Consider the following 21,282-nt stretch of genomic DNA (forward strand, 5'->3'; position numbering starts at 1 on the left):
TACCAGAAGGATGGAAGAATGCGATCATAATACCAATACATAAGAAGGGAGACAAGAGGGATGCAAACAACTATAGAGGAATTTCGCTACTAGAGATTGGCTATAAGGTGTTGTCGAAAGTCCTGCTCAATAGACTGGAAGAACAGTTAGAAAGTACAATTGGAGACTACCAAGCAGGATTTAGGAAGGGAAGAGGATGCATAGAACAGATATTTATACTGAAACAACTGATAGAACATAGGGCCTTAAAGAACAAAAAAACGGTGGTAACCTTTGTAGATTTCACTAAGGCATATGACTCCATCGACAGACAAACTCTTGGAAGAATCCTGAAGAACAGAGGATTAGATGGCACTACACATGAACTCATAATGGAAATTCTATCAGACACAAAGGCAAGGGTGAGATTCAGAGGAGTACTCTCTGAAGAATTTGATATCAACACTGGTGTAAAACAAGGAGATGGATTATCACCAATGTTGTTCAACATAGCTCTGGATGAAGTCATCAGACAGTGGAGAACAATGAATGAGACAATGGGAATACCAAAGACGCATGTTGGGGACAAAAAGGACAATAGGGCCCAAGTAGATTGTCTAGCCTTTGCGGACGACATAGTTATAGTGAGACAGAAGAAGATGCAAAGACACAACTCAACAACTTAAGCAATATAGCCGGAAGGGTAGGACTGAGGATCGCCTACAACAAGACAAAGACATTGAATACCACTGAGGATTGGACAACACCGGAAGGCACCGTGCAGAAGGTGGACAAATTCAAGTACCTAGGAGAATTTATAACAGGAAGGAATAGGAGCAATGAAGGAATAACAGAGAGGATAAAAAAGATGCGATCAGCCTTCTGTATGACCAGAGATATATACAATAAAAAGAATATATCTACGGACGCAAAGATCAGACATTACAAGGCAACGGTGAGAAATGCTGTATTATATGCTGCTGAGACTATAGCACTAGGAAGAAATGGTGCGGAACAACTAGAGAAAGAAGAGAGAAAAATATTGAGGAAAATACTAGGCCCTAAGAGAGGAGGTGAGAGATGGATGAGGAGACCCAGGGAAGAACTATACCGGAACATGAGGACAATCTCAGAAGAAATCAGACTGAAAAGAGCACGGTTTGCGGGACATGTAATCAGGATGAATATGGATAGAATGACGAAAAGAGTATGGGAAACAACAGCGAGGACACGAGGAAAGACAGGAACCAAGTGGGTAGTTGAACTCCGGAAAGATTGGTCAGAATTGGGGATCAAGGTGGAAGAAAAGGAAAATTGGAAAAGGAAGTACATACCGACTAATATGCCAGAGATCAACGATAGGGATGGATACAGGAAAAGGATTGAGAGTCACCAGTGGAGTAGACAAGAGAAGAGGATACTGAATATCTCGGAAGAAGAGCGGGAGAGAAGAAGAGAAAGGATGAAGAGGTTCTGGGAGGAGAAGAAGAAAATGCAATCCATGAAGGAGCTGTCCGTGGTCCTACAGAGGCCGTAACGCAAGAAGAAGAAGAAGAAGAAGAAGAAGAAGAAGCTTCTTGTTTACCTCTGTGTCTCTCCCTCTCTATCTTCTGTTTCGGTTTCCAACTCCTGACAATCATCTACTGAATCTCTGAATTCCCTACTAGAGAGGTTTGCTTTCTCAGTATCTGTTAAATAGTGTTCACCCCCTTCTCCCACCATTGTAGGAATTTGGATTCCCAGATTCCTTTTCCTTTTTGATTCCTGATATATGAATACAGTTTTTTCCATTTTCCCTATTTTGTAATTCTTTCTACATAACAATCATTTTGATACAACAACCTTAAAAAAAAAAGAAATTTTTGTCCACTTTCACATGGAATGACCCAATTTGCAAATCCGCACAATATACAATTTCATACTTCATTACGGGTACACCTGTCACTACTTGAGCCATTAGTCCATATACCAGTGTAACTTCAAAATATTATATTCTCAACTAGTTTAGATAATTCGTATATGTTAGAGAAACTTACCCTTCTGCGATCATCTACTTTGGCAAATATTGAATTCAGTTCACTAGTACTGTTTTCCTGAAAGGAGAATGAATCATACAATAATGGCAAAATAATGTAGACCATCTTCAATAATATAAAAATCTTTATATTAATAAATCTAAAATAAATTGCAAACTATGGAGCAGAAAACAGAGAACATATTTTGTAATTTGGTGGGGAAGTGAACTTTTGATCAAAAATGTAAATGAAGATTTTTATTTTGAAAATGCATATTTTATACGACTTCATAATTTGCTAGTTGTAGAACCCGGCACTGCCTTGGTATATTTTTAAATGTTTTAAGATTTGGTTTTAGATTATTTTGTTTCACACATTAAACTTTGTCCTTGTGGCAGCCTACTGTCTGGGAAGTAGCTGATTCTTTTAAATAAATACTGTAATAAATATAAGTGATGAACTGTACATATTTACAAGTCACGCTAGACATGATGTACATGATGCCAGGTGTCATTGCAACCGTCACCAATCAGCCTAGCGACCACAAAAACTGTAGATTCGACACTTGGTAGTTTTTAAAATTACTTTTTACATGTCACACTCTCTTACAACCTTAGGAGTGTCTTACCCCCACAGTTTTATTTTCACAAATAGTAAGGAATGAATATTGTTACGTGGATAGTAAAATAACTAACGACGGCAGAAATAAGGAGGACATAACATGCAGACTAGCACAAGTAAGGAAGGCCCTTCTTAAGAAAAGGAAGTCCTTTCTGAAGAAGAGTTCAACCTTTCCCGCCGTGTGGTGTTTCATTTCAGAAATTCATATTTTCTGGTGTTAGTGGTGTAAATGTGGACTTCGACGATGAATCCAATGTGTTGGAATATTCTGAACAGTTCATAGGTGATAATATGTTTCAACTTATTGCTGAACAGACCAATGTGTATGCTAAACAGTTTTCAGAAGCCCATCCGAACTTGAAACCACGGTCACGAGTGAGAGATTGGGTGGATACAAATCCAACTGAGATAAAAACTCTAATTGTACTTCTAATGCTGCAGGGAATAGTTCATATGCCAGAAAACAGTATGTACTTCTCAGAATGGGAAAGTATCGCAATCCCTTACTTTTCGAAAATTATCTCTAACAAAAGATTTCATCTTCTCTTGAAGTTCCTTTATTTCTTCGACAATTCCAAATTTGATCCTAACCTGCAAAACAAAAGGCTCCATAAAATTCAGCCAGTTCTTGATCACCTACAATCACGATTTTCTTCCGTATGTACTCCTGAGCAAAACATGTGTTGATGAGTCCCTCCTTCTATGCAAAGGACAATTGGGCTGGGTGCAACTTATTCCATCTAAAAAAAGCACATCTGGCATGGAATTCTATAAACTTTGTGAAAGTGGGACTGGTTATCTGTGGAATTTTGTAGTTTATACTGGCAAGGACACAGTGTCTGGTCAAAGATATCCTGGTGAGAATATTTCGTCCAGAATTGTACCAGAACTTACTCACAGCCTTCTAGATAAAGGGTATTGCTTCTACCTTGACGACTGAACTGACACTAAGAACGCAACGAAGACCCAATGCGGTGGATTTGGTCAAAACTAGCAAAGACTGCCAGGAACTTGACCCGGGCCTCTTACACAGGTAACACACATATAAGAGACACAAAAAAATTAAAATATAACAGGAATAAGGACAGAACATAAATTTATTATGAAGAGAAAATCAAAAAGGTTGTATAAGCGAAACAAGAGGGCCAAAAATCAAATAGATTATATTAATTATACGTGGCCCATAATCAAAATACACAAGATTCACTGTTTATCGCACCTTCACACTTGCTTACCTTGATAAAAGACGTGATGAAAAGTTAGGTACAAGGGCTTGGCATTTACCATCATTAAAAAAAGAACATAAATTCAGGTGGGTACAAGGTATTCCTTTTATGCACATCAGGTCTAAACAACCAGAAGTTTATGGAGAAACAGCACATTATCATAACATTCCCCCTTGCAATTCATAAAGTAAGACATAATGCTCTCAACAATAAAACTCCACGTCACCCGAGAATACAAGATCATTGAGTAAAAGGGCAGAAAAGAGGTTACCATGGTTTCACGCCAAATAACTAAAATTTAAAGGCATCCCGTAAAGAATAAAACAAACTAAACGAGAAAATAGGCAAAGAAAGCCAATGACGGCAATGTGAAACGAACAATAAATAAATTAGACACAAAAAGGTATCGCGGATCCAAGGGTCAGAACCACCCACGCTCACACAGAGACCACAGAGGTTAGGTTGCTGAATAAAGGGACGTATAAGAATGTCAACACACAGCACATAACAAAATACACAGCTCCTCTCGAGCTCAAACAGAAAATACAAACCAGAAAGTGGTCCATCATAGAGACACAGAGTTAACATTCTTGAAAGGTCGAGATATGTACAAAGACATCTTGAATCTGTTAAAATATATTTTATACGCCACAAAGGCGACTTGGAAATCAGGAAAGATAACTCAACAAGACAGGGTAGAAAAGAAATGCTTTGACCTGTGCTAACGCATGAGATGCCATCTACCAGAATAAGGAAAGATTACGTAGTGGTAGCAACACATGGTGGGGAAGAGTAACAGTTCACAATAGATACAAGAGTTTGCTAGGAACGTGAAGTCTTCAGAACAGGCAAACGTACCACAAAATGATTTGGTGCGGTTGACAACTGGTATACTGGTCCAAGACTAGTTGACACATTGTGTAGCATAAATACTGAAGATGTGGGGACTATGAGATTCAACAGAAAGGAATTTCCAGACACAGTGAAGAGGGCCAGACTGCAGAAGGGGGAAACAATTGCAGCCTTTTGTAAAAAGCTAAAGATCATGAAATGGAAATTGAAAGTTAGAAACTTCATTTTGTTCCGTATTGAACTGGGATTACAGTAAAATGAAAATGTTAAATGTCCACCTTTTCAATACCATGAATGTTTATTGATGTGAATATACATCACATAACGTTTATAGAAGGTTGGTACTAGTTTTAACGCTCATTGCACGTCATTATCAGCCAACAAATCAATTGAGAAAAATGCAACTTATCGAATAGCAATATATAACACATGATAGCACCTACAAGACAAATGTTAAACTATGACTAGTTGAAAAATAAAAACATGACAGCAAATACAAGGATTAATGTTGAAAGCTAAATTGTCAAAAGTTAAAACAATGAAAGCAAAACAGAGAAGGTAACAATAGTTAGGGTATGATACACGAGTAGTAGTCCAGCTTGAAGTTTGTAGAAATTTTAAATGTAACATTAAAATAATTAGGGTATGGTGCGTATAACCATCTAAAACATATGACAGCAGCTATAAAGTCACTGTTAGATTATAACCAGTTGAAATGATGTGGTGTGTCTGACAGTAAAACATAACATTTTTGAGAAGGTATCCCAGTTGTTGAGTCTTGATAAACAAGAGAATAGTCCAGCTTGAGGTGCATAAATCATAAGGCAGCATATGTTATCAGTGGGAAGAATAATCTTGTTCTCTTAAGTTGCGGTAATTAACAGGCTTAATTCAGGTGGTTTCGAAGCCAACAATATGGTCGTGTGAAGACCATAATTTGAATTAACGTCACGATTCCCAGTTCAGTATGGAAACATGGAGACCTGACGAAAAGATTGAAAGCCAAATTAGACGTGATATAAATGTACATAGCCAAAAGAAATATGAGGGAAAGGAGGCGAACTCACCTTTAGTAGCGTGATGGCATAGATGTTGAAAGGAGAGGAGCTGGACTAATGAAGAGAGCAATAATGGAGGCCGAGTAGCAGAAGGGAAGGAAGAGTGAGGGGAGGGGAAGGGGAAAAAGGAGGAGCTAAAGCTGAGGAGTAGGGCTATGGTGGGGCAGAGGGATGAGGTAGTGGGGGTAAGTGACGGGGATGTGGATTGCACATGGCTTGAAAGATAGCGCTAGTGTTTGGAAATCTGATATTTTTAAACAAGTTAATTAAGAAATCGAAAAGGATATTAGGCTTATCAGAGATTTCATTTAAATTGAAGTTAGGGTTAAAGTATTGATCGAAATGGATAAAACAATTTTCGATTATATTCATGAGAGGCCCTTTATTGGCCATTTGAAGGATCTCTAAACCGTGTTCATTGTCAGTAAACTTGTGGTTGGAGTCAGAGATGTGTTGACCTATTGCTGAGAACCTATTGTATCGTATACCGTTGACGTGCTCTGAATATCTAGTGGTGAAACTGCATCCTGTTTGCCCAACGTATGAGGAATTGCAGTCATTGCATTTGAATCTGTAGATTCCAGACTTGGACATGTTAACTGATGGGGAATTGTGCAGAATTTCAGAATTCCTGTTATTTGTTCTGAAGGAAATTTTTACGTTATGTTTTCTGAAGAGATTGGTGATTTTGTAGACATCTTTGTTGAAAGTAAAGGTGGAAGAAATGGTGTCTTTAGATTTTTCTTTAGTAAGAGTGGTCTTAGGTCGGTGTCTGAACTTGTTGATAATCTGTTCTACAAAGGGTTTATTGTAACCGTTAAATTTGGCGATTGCACGAATAGTATTGAGTTCATTGTTCAAGTCTTTCTTTGACATGGGTATTGTGAAGGCACGGTGGACTAGACTATTATAGGTAGCACGTTTGTGTGCTTGGGGATGTGTGGAGTCTTGATGAATGGTAGTTGCAGTTTGTGTGGGTTTCCTGAAGATTTTGTAACGAAGAGGAAGGGTGTCTATGAATGGTCAAATCTAGAAAATTGATTAACCTTTTTGTTTACAGACTCAAGTGTAAATTTAATGTGGGGATCGATGCTGTTAAGATCGTGAAGGGTAGAGGCCGCGTTCTTAATTTCTTTGTTCATAATTACAAATGTGTCATCCACGTATCTCGCCCATAGAAGAATGTTGAAGACTTTAGAAGAATTTAGCTTTCAACATTAATCCTTGTATTTGCTGTCATGTGTTTAATATTTCAACTAGTTAACATTTGTCTTGTAGGTGCTATCATGTGTTATATATTGCTATTCGATAAGTTGCATTTTGCTCAATTGATTTGTTGGCTGATGATGACGCGCAATGAGCGTCAAAACTAGTACCAACCTTCTCTAAACGTTATGCAATATATATTCACATCAATAAACATTCATGGTACTGAAAAGGTGGACCTTTAACATTTTCATTTTACTGTAATGAAATGGAAAGACAAACGGGATGTTACCTTAGTCAGCACAATCCATGATGACAGCATGAGCGATATTCAGACAAGGAAAGGAGTAATCCATAAACCATCCCTCGTTCTAGATTACAACAAGAATATGGGAGGAGTGGATAAAAATGATAGCCAAGTTCCCAGCTACAAACTTGCCAAAGAACGCCTAAAGAAATATTACCAGAAGATGTTCCATTACCTGATGGATCTGGCGTGTTTGAATGCGTTTATAATTTATCAAAAAAAAGGAGGACGCCTACGTAGACTGGACCTTCAACTGACCTTAGCAGAGGACTCATCTTCAAGCGGAGGAGTGGTAGAACAGCAGCCAAAAGGACGTCCTTCAATATCACCAACACCTTCTTGACTACCGGGGCGCTGCTTGCCAGATTTTGTTCCGGGTTCATCGAAGAAGAGACCCACTAGAAGATGTGTAATGTATTGGAAGAATGGAAAGAGGAAAGAGTCCATGATCTGGTGCCCTGTTTGTGAGAAGGCACTTTGTGCTGCACAGTGCTTCAGGCAGTTTCATACAGATAAATCACTGCAGTTCTAGTGAGGTAAATGACATAACTGACCATGAAGTTAATGTAAAATCTTTCACAATGTCACTAGCATGATGCGCAATTCATAAATATTCCTCTCTTTTATTTGTTTTAATTTTAGGTGCAAACATATGAACAAAACACTCAAATTTCAACCAGGTAAATGACCTTGCAATTAATGAAAAATGGTTTAGAATGTCACATGCATATATGATATGATATTTATAAATATCCCTTGCTTTTATTTGTTTCAAATTTTGGCTGTAAACTATGGGCCATACTCTCAAATTCCAACCAGGTAAATGACTGCAGTTAATATAAAAATGGTTAAAAATTTATCTAACATTAAAATTAGTCAATTGAAATGCCTTTATTTTACTTTTTGTATCAAAGATGAATGATATTAATGATAATACTAACTTTCCTGCCTATCCTGCCGTGTAATAACAATCTGCTGAAAAAATACACAGGGCAGGTTACATGAAGCACATCAATAATACTCATTTAAGTTGTTAATAGTGAATTACAATATTAAACCACTGAATTTTACGTGCTCTTCTAAAGACAGTTGGCATGCACTTTCCCTGTTTGATTAAAAGTATTGGCTTCAAGTTTAAAGGTTTCAAGTGCTTTACTCCAGTAAACCATCCCCGTGTGAATTAGGCTATAGGTCTTATGGCGACGATGGGATAAGAAAGGCCTACGAGTAGGAAAGAATTGGCCATGGCCTTCATTAAGGTACAGACCCAGCATTTGCCTGGTGTGAAATGGGAAACCACAGAAAACCATCTTCAAGGCTGCTGACAGTGGGGCTCAAACCCACTATCTCCCGGATATAAGCTCACAGCTGCGCACCCCTACCCGCACGGCCAACTCGCCCGGTCTCCAGTTTTCTTAGACTGGAACAAAAACAAGCAGTTTGCACACAACCTTGTAAAGTACTGGCATGAATCAATAAGATTCTGCCCCCCCTTCCCAACAGATACTGGTATAGTGCCTCCTCCTCCTCCTCCTCATCATCATCATCATCATCATCATCATCATCATCATCATCATCATCATCATCATCATCATCATTTCTTCATTCCAATAAGCCATGTGCGGTTGTATTCGAGCCTACTCCAGTTTGTTATGTACATCCACAGATGTTGTCCATACCCATATGAGACGCCATTTTACATCTCTAATTTCAAGGTCCTTGAAAATCTGCTTCTCCCAAACATCACAAGGTCTCCAGGAGCACTGCGGTCAAAGTATGCTCGAGGACTCCTGTCGGGATCCACCCTTTTAATGTGACCATTCCATTGCAATTTCTTCACTTCTAGGGTCTCCAGCAAGCTTCTCTCCAATCAAAGCCACTGTGAGATATCCACATTCCTTATTTTATCTGTTTTTATTTTTTTGCACGCAAGAATGGAGGAACTTCATTTCTATTGCCTGAAGATGACACACTGTTGATCCAGTAAGTGTTGCTCCTTCCAGACCGTATGTCAACATGTGTACCAGACATATTTGTAGAAGCTGATCTTGGAAACACCTCTCTTTTTTTTTTTTTTTTTGAAGCACCAACAGGTGCGCGCCCCTAACCGCACGGCCAACTCGCGCCAACCCTACGTATTTGACATATAGCATGATAGAAACTGGATGCTTTCTGTATTCTGTTGCTAATCTTCTGATGCATGGTCTTGTCTAAAGACAGAACACTACCTAAGTACTGGAAGCTGTCTACAACATCCATCTCCTCATCTCCAATTTTTAGATGAACAGTTGGAGAGTTTCTACTCATCACCAAGCCAACTGTCTGTTTTGCTGATTTTAAAACCTAAGGTTGTAAAAGCTTCATGTCAAAGATCTAGTGCCTCTTATGAAATCAAAATTCTTGTTCACAATCTCTCTTGAAACATCTGCACCACCACATCATGATATTGCTTCTCTCCATCAACATTCTTTGCCTGTTAACCTTTCCGAACTAACTGTACCTAAAACCTAGGTTTTTAACTATTTTTCTGCAGGAAATTTGTTCCCACTAAAAAGGCCACTGTTGTCTACAGAATGAAGCAATTTTTCAAGAGTAGGGTGTTCTTTTATATGGTAATAGGCATAAATATGCTTACAAATTTCATCTTGATAAAAAGAATCTAAGTTACCAATTTAGGCCTATTCCTCTTCTTCCCTGGCTTTTGAAATTTGGACGGCCCCATAAATATGCTTACAAATTTCATCTTGATAAAAAGAATCTAAGTTACCAATTTAGGCCTATTCCTCTTCTTCCCTGGCTTTTGAAATTTGGACGGCCCTGCTGCCTGTTCCTCGGCAAAGTACTTCTCTTTCACAGTGCTTATAATTGTCCTCCTGTTAATCTTAGTTGCATCAGCTGTTCTCTGAACTGCTTTTGCAACACGCAAGAGAGGCGTACCGTTATCTCTCTACCTCTTGAAATACTCCCCTCACATTGCAAATAATTTCCCCGAGTCTGGCTCCATAGTGAAGTAACTCGTCCGAAGGGCTTTCTTCACTTGGAAACTTCATTGTTCGTAAACTTAGTAGAATATAAAATTCACACACTGTCCTAAAACCATACTGTGTCCTGTACATCATATTGGCAGTATCTGCATCTTTCCGTCCCATTAAAATCATTTCAGAACTTGCGTTATTTGTAGCATGTTGGGCAAAAGGAACATTCCCCCTCTCTCTCTCTCTCTCTCTCTCTCTCTCTCTCTCTCTCTATCTATCTATCTATCTATCTATCTATCTATCTATCTATCTATCTATCTATCTATCTATCAGACAGAGTGAGGAATGCGACGTGACAAACAGTCTAATACGCCCCAAGGTGGGGATTATTTACAGGGATTCATACTAACAGAAGAAACTTTCTGCATGTTTCATGAGTACCAACACTGAATTTTGGCATGCAAAATCATGTGATATTCTGATACAGGAAAAATATGTACGCCACATCAATGAATAGAACTGAATTTTCTGTGTATTCCAGACTGGAAATATGGAATTCTTTATTCACGGGGCGAATTGAGGTCACCGGATGTCCAGCTGCAATGTATTGCTAACATGTGTGAATACACCACGTCTCCAAGCCGAGTATTGCGCCCAAACGTTGACTCCTCCCATACCGGGATGCTACTGCTCTAAAAAGGTGGAAGCTTATTGCCTAAAAACTGCCTATCGAATTGTGATCGCACTTAACTCAAGAGAAAAGAGAACTTGAAATCTATAATATGCACCCTTTAAATGTTTTATATACATATTTGGAATTACGCACAAATGTGCAAGTACAAATTATGGAATTCAGTCTTTACTGTAATCGACTATCGACCTGACTCTCTTGTTGCAAACAGTTATATGATACTTGTCACAGTATTTTCCACATAAGAGAGAGAGAGAGAGAGAGAGAGAGACTCTCTCCCTCAATATTTGGCTCATGAAATTTATTATTAGTAAACAATTTATAATGAAAGTCATGTCAAAACATATCTTAATGGTTGGTTTTCATTCGTCCATCTCCTGTTAATCATTGCGTCAGTAGCGTGGAAGTCTTGAGGTATTTTTGCACGTTTTTTGTCTTCTTCCCTGGATCACTTTAGTTGCAAGATTAGAGCAGGTAGTGGTAGATTCAACCATAGATTTTCTAAATAGAATTGTTCTCTTACCAGTTCATAAACTAGGCGAGAAGATGGTGTTCTTGAGACTCTAAACACTGTTTTCACGTATGCTGCTTTTATTTTTTCCAGTGTAGTTAAATCAGTTAAAGACAGTTTTTTCAAAATCAATTCTATGCCGTATGTTAGTATTGGGGAGATTTTTGCATGAAATAGCATTAAGGCTGTTTGTAAAGACAATCTGGTAATGTTCTTAATGTTCTGAACTCCAGTTATTAACAGAGACAATTTCCTTAATTCAACGTCACAGAGCCTCAAACCCCACGTACAGGTCAGTTGTCAATATTGAAAGGCCGGTGGCCGACCCTGGGCAGTCCCGTGACAGCTAACAAAAGACAAAGTTATTGTCCGTCGTGATCGTAAACCTTACAACCCGGGAGTGCATCTTGAGAACTGTGTATTAGGAAACTTGATCATAATTAAGTAGGCTGCTAGAAAAATTTTAATAAATAAATAGTGGGAGTTGGCTAGAACAATGCCAGCATAAGGGACGACCCGATATCAGTCAATTAGTAGTATAAAATTCAGAGCAGTAAAATTCTGAGGTAGAATAGCGTTGACAGGGACAATTCTGCTATTCAGAGTGAGGGTTTCTCAAGTCTTATGAGTCACCCTACTCATACTCTTAGTGTGTGCTGCCCTTGAGTGGAGTGACCTGCTTCCATAAGGAGAAACTCCTGTGTTAAATTCTGTGTATGTGTCATAGCCAGAAAGTAACATGTGACGAGTGGTAGAGCTGATACTAATTGGACTACTTCAAAATTTGTAGCAGTTGGACAAGCCGTGCCAGCATGGTGGACTGTCACAGACCAGGTTTGAAGGCTGATACTCTCGTCTACATCGCCGAGAGGATGAACGAGTAGAACCCCACTATGGGCTCCCCTTGGAAGGAAAAATGACCATGAAACAGACGAGTTGATGTCTATTTTATTTCTTGACATAAAAAAAGATAACCGGGGTGACATAATGTAGGATTTTCTTTTGTTTAGTACATAAATGCTGTAAATAATGCATGCCCTGATAGTGAACTAAGATTCGTCAATGTTAATGTAAAATCATTTTCTGGACGAAACCACATTTTTCCTGTTAAGTATTTTGTGAGGATTATTTTCATTTTATTAGTGATTGGTAATACATTAGTGTGTATGGGAACAAGGATAGACTAGCAATTTGAGCTTTCCTAAACAGGATGGAAACAGTAGTGAGTGATGAATGAGGGATACCAAGTTCAAGAAGTTGCTATTGATGTTCAATACGGATGTCGTGGAAAATATGCAGCCAGATGCTCAGGCTGACACGTACATTAGTATTAAAGCATGATATATTCAAGAAAGAAGAGTTCTGACTGAGATAAAAGAGATATGAACTTGTGATTATTTACGGGAATAATGTTAGGGACAATATGCAAACTTCCCTTCATTTTTTATTTTACTTGAATCTGTCTGGAATGTTTATTTTTTATTTTTTGTGCGAAACCAGTGGGAAGTGTTGTGGCACCGGGATCTTGAGAGAGTGATCCAAATGTTTATGGTGAGTGAAGAGAAATATGAAGGGTTGAGAAAGGAATTAGGACAGGTGACGTGAAAAACAATGAGAAAGTGGAGTGCCAGTTTAACAACTATGAGATATGGGAAAGGGAATTAAAATATGACAATGTCCAAGTTAATTTACTTAATGAGTAAATGATGGATCAGTCAATGATATTCCTAGGGGTGTCTACAAGATAAATAAATAGATAGGATGATAAGAAGTGTCTCTTGGGTAGACAATTAGCATTTGTAGTTCAGAAGGTCTTGACCCCTGGTTATCAATGAATTGACAGGGGCTGAGATTGACCGACTACGATCAACAACTGGGAACTTTTTTTTGTTCTGTTTCCCTCGCATGGAGGAGACTCGCCGGACAAGAGAGTTATAGCCAGGGCCTATACAGACTCTACACTGCGTTTCGTTTAAGAGTTTGCTTAAGAGCAGGTGTGTTAAAAACATAATATGGGTTCATAACAGATGATAATACATTATAATTATGATATGTTTCCCCCACGTGCAGTAGTAGTACCAGGAAATAGGCAGACAGGGATTTCCAGGTGTGTATCTCTGTCAGAAGGAGCCCGGTTTGAACCCTGGGGAAGCCAGCCAGCGCAAGCTTGTGTTACGCTTGAGTTAACTCTTCGCCGGGAAGAAGTGTGTGTCTATGGTTTTCTTTCAGGAATGGTCCTTTTGAACTTATGATTTTGTTCAGTGTATTATTTTATTTCTTTGAGTTCAAACAGAACCGATGTTTATTGTTGTTTGTCCTTGTGTCAGGGTATATGGCAATTCTGGAGAATTTTGCTCATTGTTGTGTATTTTATGTCAATATTTTGTGTGTATTCATGTAACATAGAGACCCAATTGTATGTGCTAAGAACAGAGTGTATTATGTGGGGGACATCTGCTCAAATGATAATGGAGAGGATCAACCAAAAGAAAGGACAATTCTGACAGAAAGATACAATGATATTTAATTGCCAGATTTCGATTATACTTCATTGCCAGATGAAGTCTGTGATGAGTTGAGATCAATGAACGCCCTTCAGGCAAGTGAATTTATTTTGTGTAGGCCCTACTGTGTTTTTTCTTAGTGTGGAGATTTTTATTATGACAGTGTTGTTTATCCTTATGTTACAGTTCAGTAATAAATGTATATTCGTGACCCCATTACATGATTCTTGTCATTTCTAGTAGTGCTAAGCAGTATCCAGTGAACAGTTAAACCCAAAAATCCTACTTTCACATTAGATGAGACTCCATCTTAAATATTTCTCTTATTTACTTATTTCCTTTTTTCGAACATTACCACTCCCACTGTGTTCGAGCAATGCCGAGGCTCACCCAGAAAGTAGGAGAAAGGTGGTTCGAAGCCCGTGTTGGCGGTTCGGGTACTCTTCATTAGAGCCTCATCCGTGCTTGTTCCATCAGGTTACACAGACGCATTATTATGCTTGGGCCTCTTAGTGAAGCCCAATAAAGGTATTTTATACAGTAACTACCAGGCAAAATATTAAACTAAGCTAGTATATAAACTAGAGCACTATTGTGCCTTGCTACACACTAGTGATCACATACAACATGCTATACTATTAAAAGATACTATAAAATAAATTTATCAATACTACACTACATAATATAAACAAAACAAGAACCTATCACAAAGATCTACCAAAAGGCAGCACTCAAATGACAAGTTGAAATTCATAAAAACTGAACTGTAGATCTTATTCACAGGCTATGAAATATTACATTAAAAACATTAAATTCCTTAAGAGAATTTATTGATCTGATCCACCTATTCAATACTTAAGTTCACTTAACAGTTCTAGGACATGTTTCGGCTCTCATTTGAGCTATCTTCAGCTAAAAACAAAATTGGTCACTTTAAAAGTGATACATTATTTATAAAGATACACATTAAAACATGCACATTAAAAACACACAATATCATATAAATGTCCTCTCATAAGATGTTGCTTGATGATTTATAGGTTTGAAAATGTTCTAGTATAGTCTTTGGTAAAATGCAAATAAAAGTGATATGAAGAAGCCACTGTTTGTTACCGATATGTATTGTGGTGAAACTACAGAAACTGCAGAAAGAAACAATGTATTATTTGAGAATTGACAAATATCAACAATTATTCCACAGAAGAAAAAAATATTCACAACACGCGTCAAACAAGTTACCTCCTCCACTCTTGTTGCTCCAACCTCCTCTTCACCCGCACTTCCTCTCACCAGTAACAATTCAAGGCAAGCAATAGCTCATGCTCGCTCAGACGACAACCTCACCTAACAAGATTAAGGGCTGGAAGACATTTTCAAACCTATAAACCATCAAGCAACATCTTATAAGAGTAACTTTATTTTAATATGATACTGCATGTGTTCTTAATGTACATGTTTTAATGATCTTTGCAAATAACCAATCATTTTTAAAGTGACCATTCAATTTTGCTTTTAGCTGGAGATGGCTCAAATAAGAACTAAAAATGTCCGGAAAGTGTTAAATGAGATTATCATTATCGCTGTTGTTATTATTATTTTGGCTGTATGAAATGCTTAATAATTCTGAGAAAACTGAGACTGTTTTGAACAAAACGGAAGCACATGATATTTCAGATTATAAAAATATGATGCTGATTAAGTGACAGTGGAGAAGATGAGGAAATGTTTAGATCAATGGCTGCTTACAGGTGTTACAAACAAATCTCCTTAAAAAATGTATGGGGCTATCTCAGATTTTTAAATAGTTTTTGTTCATAATAACAAAAATATCTATGCAACAATTATGCGGTGAAATTTTGAAGTCCTGATCAGTTTGTCTATAAATAAGAGTGTGACTATTATACAACTGCGCAATGAAATATGGTTATCATTTTGGGTCACCAGTGATCTGAAGCATTTGAGTTAGGTTAGGCCCTACTATGAACTGCAAAGCATTGCAGATACATTTGTTGTGTGTATTATTGTTGAGTAAGGGGGGGGGGGGGGGAGGGTATTTTTACATTTTTATCTGTACGACAGTGTTTCAATGCCGTAAATATGTGATGAAATTATCCTAAAAACAAATATTACTTTCTCATTAATTAATTTGTGGATTAGGGAATTTTATCTGTTAAATAGTGATGAAATGAACCTGAAACAAATTGTACTTTCTACTTCATCAATCAGTGAATTAAGGAATTTTAACCGTTAATTATTTTCATTTTGGCAACAAACTAGTGTAAGATCAAAAACAAACGAATAATAAAATAATAATCAAAACAAACAGAATTTAAATAGGGAGCATTTCGAGTAGGTTCCAGTGCCAACCTATATCTTGTTCTATTCAGCATCACCTGAATGCCAGAATGTAATGGCTGATGCCAGAAAAAATACATGGACGAGCTTGTAAATATCATCCCGTGAGGACAGCAAGTTAATAAATACTCAAAACAAAATTGTGAAGACATATATTTCCTTGCCTTAAAGCAGTGTAGAAAAGGAATAGGTTAAAAGAGATGACAAACTAGAGCTGCTCTTTGTATTCTACAACAATCTCCCATCTAATGGCCGAATCATTGTCAGCATTAATCATTGTAAGTATGCAAAGTGATTCCTATGAAAACAATAGGATAGACAACAACTGAAACACCGCAATTTGGGAAGTCTGCAAAATCAGCACTGTCAGATAAGAATAACGTGCATCAGGGCACGTGGTGACCCAAACCGGCAAGGAACATGTTATTGTACTGCAAAAGACCTATTGTCAATATTAAATACATACAGTAATATTCACTTAACATAAACAAGGAGGCTTATTTATAACAGTATGCCTTTGAGGAACAATGAAGTTTCTTTTATGAAGTTCAACAGGATCTGCAATCAAAACAGTTCTCAACCACTGGGCTAACATATGGCACTGAAATTTCAAAAAATTAATACTTTTCACTAGTGTTATGGTGATTGCTTGTCGTGTAAAATCTTGTCACACACCTTAAGGTATGGTTTCCTAGAAAACATCACACACACATATATATATGTACAGGATTGTTTACAGTGTGTAAACTTGTCGCTGATTATGATTCAGTGGTGTAGAAGTAGTGGGTCTGTATCTTAATCAGGTTCAACTCCCAACTAGTCCAATTATATTAAATAGGGATAGGGTTCACTCATCCTCATGTGGTCAATGAAGGAGCTGTCTGATATGAGAGGAAGCAGATCTGGTAAAGGAAGCCAAACAATTTCGCTGAGCTGTCAAGCTGACTGCATGACACAATATATGCAGGACATCTGACAGAGGAGCAGTCAACGTGGCAAGCCAAAGGTAAGGTTTAATTTAAAAAACATATAATTTGCACATGTCAAGTGTATAATCCTCTCTGAAATGCACTATGGATTTCTGAAGTGGAAAGAAGACTCCTTACACTTAAGTCATTTACAAGAAAAGAAAGCTCATGAAAAATTATTATTGGATATACATTACTGTAATCATTTATTGACCTCACACTGAAGTAAGAACCACAATTAATTATAAATAAATAAATAAATAATTAAATAAATAAATAAATAAATAAATAAATAAATAAATAAATAAATAAATATCAACAAGAGCAACAAATACATTTTTCACACTAAGAGCACCTTGCAGTATATGAAATACTGTGAAGTACTTACACATTGTTGCTCTAATTCCATGATCTTCTCCTGGATTTGTTCCTCATCACCATTTCCACTTTCTTGACGAAGCTGTTCAATTTGTCTAGCGGTGTCTTCGAGAATCAGTTTATTCAGATATGACTGAAATGTTACGACAAACCAATATACCAATCAAAAAGTACAAAGACAGACCACCAACATATGCTCCAATAAATGCAATTGTTTCAAATCAATTGTTACCATATTATGAAAGTACTATGTTTAACCCTTAACTATAGTAGTGCGGTCCCAGTACCACGCTACTTTTCACATCCCTAATTCTACGAACATTATTGGCCTTGGAGATCTACACGTCTCAGTACCTTCCTCATTCTCAGTCTACTGCCTGCCACCATGGTAATCAGTGTTAGAGGTGCTGTGCTAACTTTTGTATTGCTTAGGTGATGTCTGCGGGACCGCACAATTGTAAGAGTGTAGTTCAGTGACAGACTGAACTTTGTTTTTTCATCTGTTCTGTTTATTTGTTTTCCATATCTGTTGAGGACAGTAACTGGTGAACTACATCAGGTGATCCTAGCCCATCATATATGAATAGAAATTTTGATGAAAAGGTTTCAAAAATTATCGATGACCTAGGAAGTAACATATCAAATTTAGAAATTTCGGACAAAGAAAATGCTGATTTTTACTCTTCTTCTTCTTCTTCTTCTTCGTGTGCCATTTCCAGTCCTCCAGACTTCGGCAATCACCGCACAGAAAGCACCCCTTTCTTTAATTAAGTTGAAGAGTTGTTCGGTGTTGTTGATGCAAATCCAGTCTCTGAAGTTTTGGAGCCATGACATCGGTGGTCTACCAGCTCCTCACTTGCCTTATATCTTTCCTTGCAATATGAGGTGTAGAAGCCCTCATAGAACATAGCCCAAATGAGCTGTTTTCCTGGCTTTGATGATGTTTGCCAGCTCACACTCAGCTCTACCTCCCCTTAACACTTCATTATTGGTTACAAAATCTGTCTATCCGAAAACAGTCAAAGTAGTCAGTGGGACATAAAACAAATAACAAAATCTGACCAGGCTATTCTGAGCATTCTCCAATGTAACCACATTTCAAAGGCTTTTAGTCTGTTCAAGGAGGAAGCTTTGACAGTCCAGGTACAGCTTTTGCCTGAGTTTGAGGTTTAGAATATCATCACAAAAGAATGATCTCATCTTTTGGAAAGATGATATGGAAATCTCAATACACCATCTAATCTCTTTTTCAGGGTCCAGCCTGTCTGTTATGGTGCTCCTAAGGTATGTGAACTGACTTACTCGCTCAATGTTTTGATTATTTAATGAATTGGAGTCACCTTCATGGTTGCTTCTGCAAAATGCCATCAACTTGGTTTTTGTGGTATTGTTGTTTAGACCAAGGCGCTACACTGCTGGCTGCGCAGAAGCATGTGACTGGGGAGTATATGTCCAAGCGCGTATCACCATGTTGTGGGCGCTTCTCAGCTTGACGAGGAGATCATAGTATGGAACGCATGCATTAACTTACATTAAGCACACATGAAAACATCCGTTGACAGGTTACTTTTTATCCTTCCGGCTAATGATGACGACGACGATGATGATAACAACAACAATAATAATAATGGCATGTGGCCTCCGAAGAGTCCTGGTACAGGTCTTTCGAAATGGCGCCATATAGGTGTCCTGTGTGTCTGTGAGGATGAGGCACTACCTGTGATGAATTCTAATGATGATTAAGGCACACACCCAGCTCCTGAGCCATTGGAATTAACCAATGAAGGTTAAAACCCCAAACCAGCCGGGAATCGAACCTGGACCCTCGTGAGCAAAAGCTGCATGCTAATCATTTAGCCATGGAGCCAGACAGTAAGAATAGATGATAATTAGATAATCAAAGATAAAATTATAAAAAAGTGCGGAAATAGGAAAGAGAAGATCCGTATGGAAATTCTCGTCATTTCAAAAAATTTACTGTGTTACTAATTTTAAATTAAATACTACACGTAAGTTATACAGGATAATAATCCTGAAGTCTGAAGTGGTAAAAGTGAACCGTAAATTAATTCTCGGAAAATGTCCAATAATGTCTCATATCAAGCCTCAGGGAAACTTAGCCATTCCCTGACCCTAGTAATTTAATAACAGCCTACTCCGACTACCATGCACACACAATATATATGCATATATGAAGATACTTATGCATAAAAACTGAACACATTTTGCATGGTTATTGAATAATGTCCACAAATCCTTTGTATAGCCTGTAGGTGGTGCACATAAGAAACTAAGAAATACCTTTAGCAGACTGAATAAGAAGACTGAAAAATACACTAATATATATATATATATACAGGTATATATTATATAAACATATTTGAAATGCAGTCCCTGAAAACAGAAAAAAACAGTATATAGGCCTACTTTATGACTAGCAGTACCTTAAAAATGTAGCCATGGAGCCAGACAGTAAGAACAATGATAATTAGATAATCAAAGATAAAATTATAACATTACAACAAATGAAAATGAAATATTACGTGTGACGTAGGTGAGTAATAAAAGTACAAATGAAGTGCTCTGTGTTGTAGGTTAAAACCTCATTTGCAACATTTTGATCGCCATAGCCCTTGCCTAATTCAACCACACTTCATATTGTAAATTATATATTCATGAGATTCTTACTGCTTAAAAACATGTTTTAGGATTTCGCCAAATATTGTGTATGTTTAATATGGCTGATGATGACTCTGAGTAGGGTTGAAACTAGTCCCATGTAATGTAAATAACATTGTAAATACAACTTAGTACTGAATAGGTGGAAAACTCTCCTGTACATAATTTATACAGATACATGTAATTGAAACCTAGGCTCCATACTTTAGCTTTATTGAACATATAAAGACATGTTCAAATGACAGCAGTCTACAACTTGAATATGATTACAGATAAAAGTACCTGTCTCTCAGCGGACTGGACAACACAATAATTAATTAAATATTTACGAACCCATATACCGGTAGCAAGAATCTTCAATATCAACAAAAAGAATACCGGTGAAATAAAATATTTGTATGAAAGGTACATAGTTTACCATTCTTCTCCGATAAGTAATTACAAGTTTTACTCAATTCTATGAACAGATTGTTTAAAAGATACATGACTGGAGAATTCTTTCTACAAAACATCAGGTACATTTTATCATCTTCTGGACATGAAATGCCGGCCCCGCAGTGTAGGGGTAGCATGCCTGACTCTTGCCTAGAGGCCCCAGGTTCGATTATCAGCCAAATAAGCGATTTTCACCTAGATCTGAGGGCTGATTCGAGGTCCACTCATCCTATGAGATTACAATTGTAGTGCTATATGATGGTGAGACAGCGGCCCTGGTCCAGATGATTCGTCGTGCTGACCATATGACACCTCATAATCTACAAGCCTTTAGGCTGAGCAGTAGTTGCCTGGAATGCCATGGACCTTTGGGACTATTGCATCATGGAGTTTGATTTGGTTTGGATATGAAATAATTTAACTGGATGAGTAGAACTTAAATGACCATTTCTGTGTGATTTGGATTTAGCTAAATGGTGCCTGACAGTTGTTACACTGGTGCTTGTCTACCTCTGGTTTCTT

At 37.6% G+C, this 21,282-nt stretch overlaps 1 protein-coding gene across 1 annotated transcript in view; it reads right to left on the minus strand.

Moving 5' to 3' along the window:
* The window catches only part of STUB1 (STIP1 homology and U-box containing protein 1), a 223,738-nt gene that overhangs the window by 75,688 nt on the left and 126,768 nt on the right, over positions 1–21,282 (minus strand). Inside the window, exons 4-5 of the mRNA XM_067141521.2 lie at positions 17,657–17,779; positions 2,016–2,072 (exon numbers count right to left, since the gene is read on the minus strand). Of these exons, the coding sequence (XP_066997622.1) occupies positions 2,016–2,072; positions 17,657–17,779 (180 nt within the window). The remainder of the gene's footprint in view (positions 1–2,015; positions 2,073–17,656; positions 17,780–21,282) is intronic.

This window comes from Anabrus simplex, chromosome 1 (genome assembly GCF_040414725.1).
Source record: "Anabrus simplex isolate iqAnaSimp1 chromosome 1, ASM4041472v1, whole genome shotgun sequence".
NCBI classification, from domain to species: domain Eukaryota; kingdom Metazoa; phylum Arthropoda; class Insecta; order Orthoptera; family Tettigoniidae; genus Anabrus; species Anabrus simplex.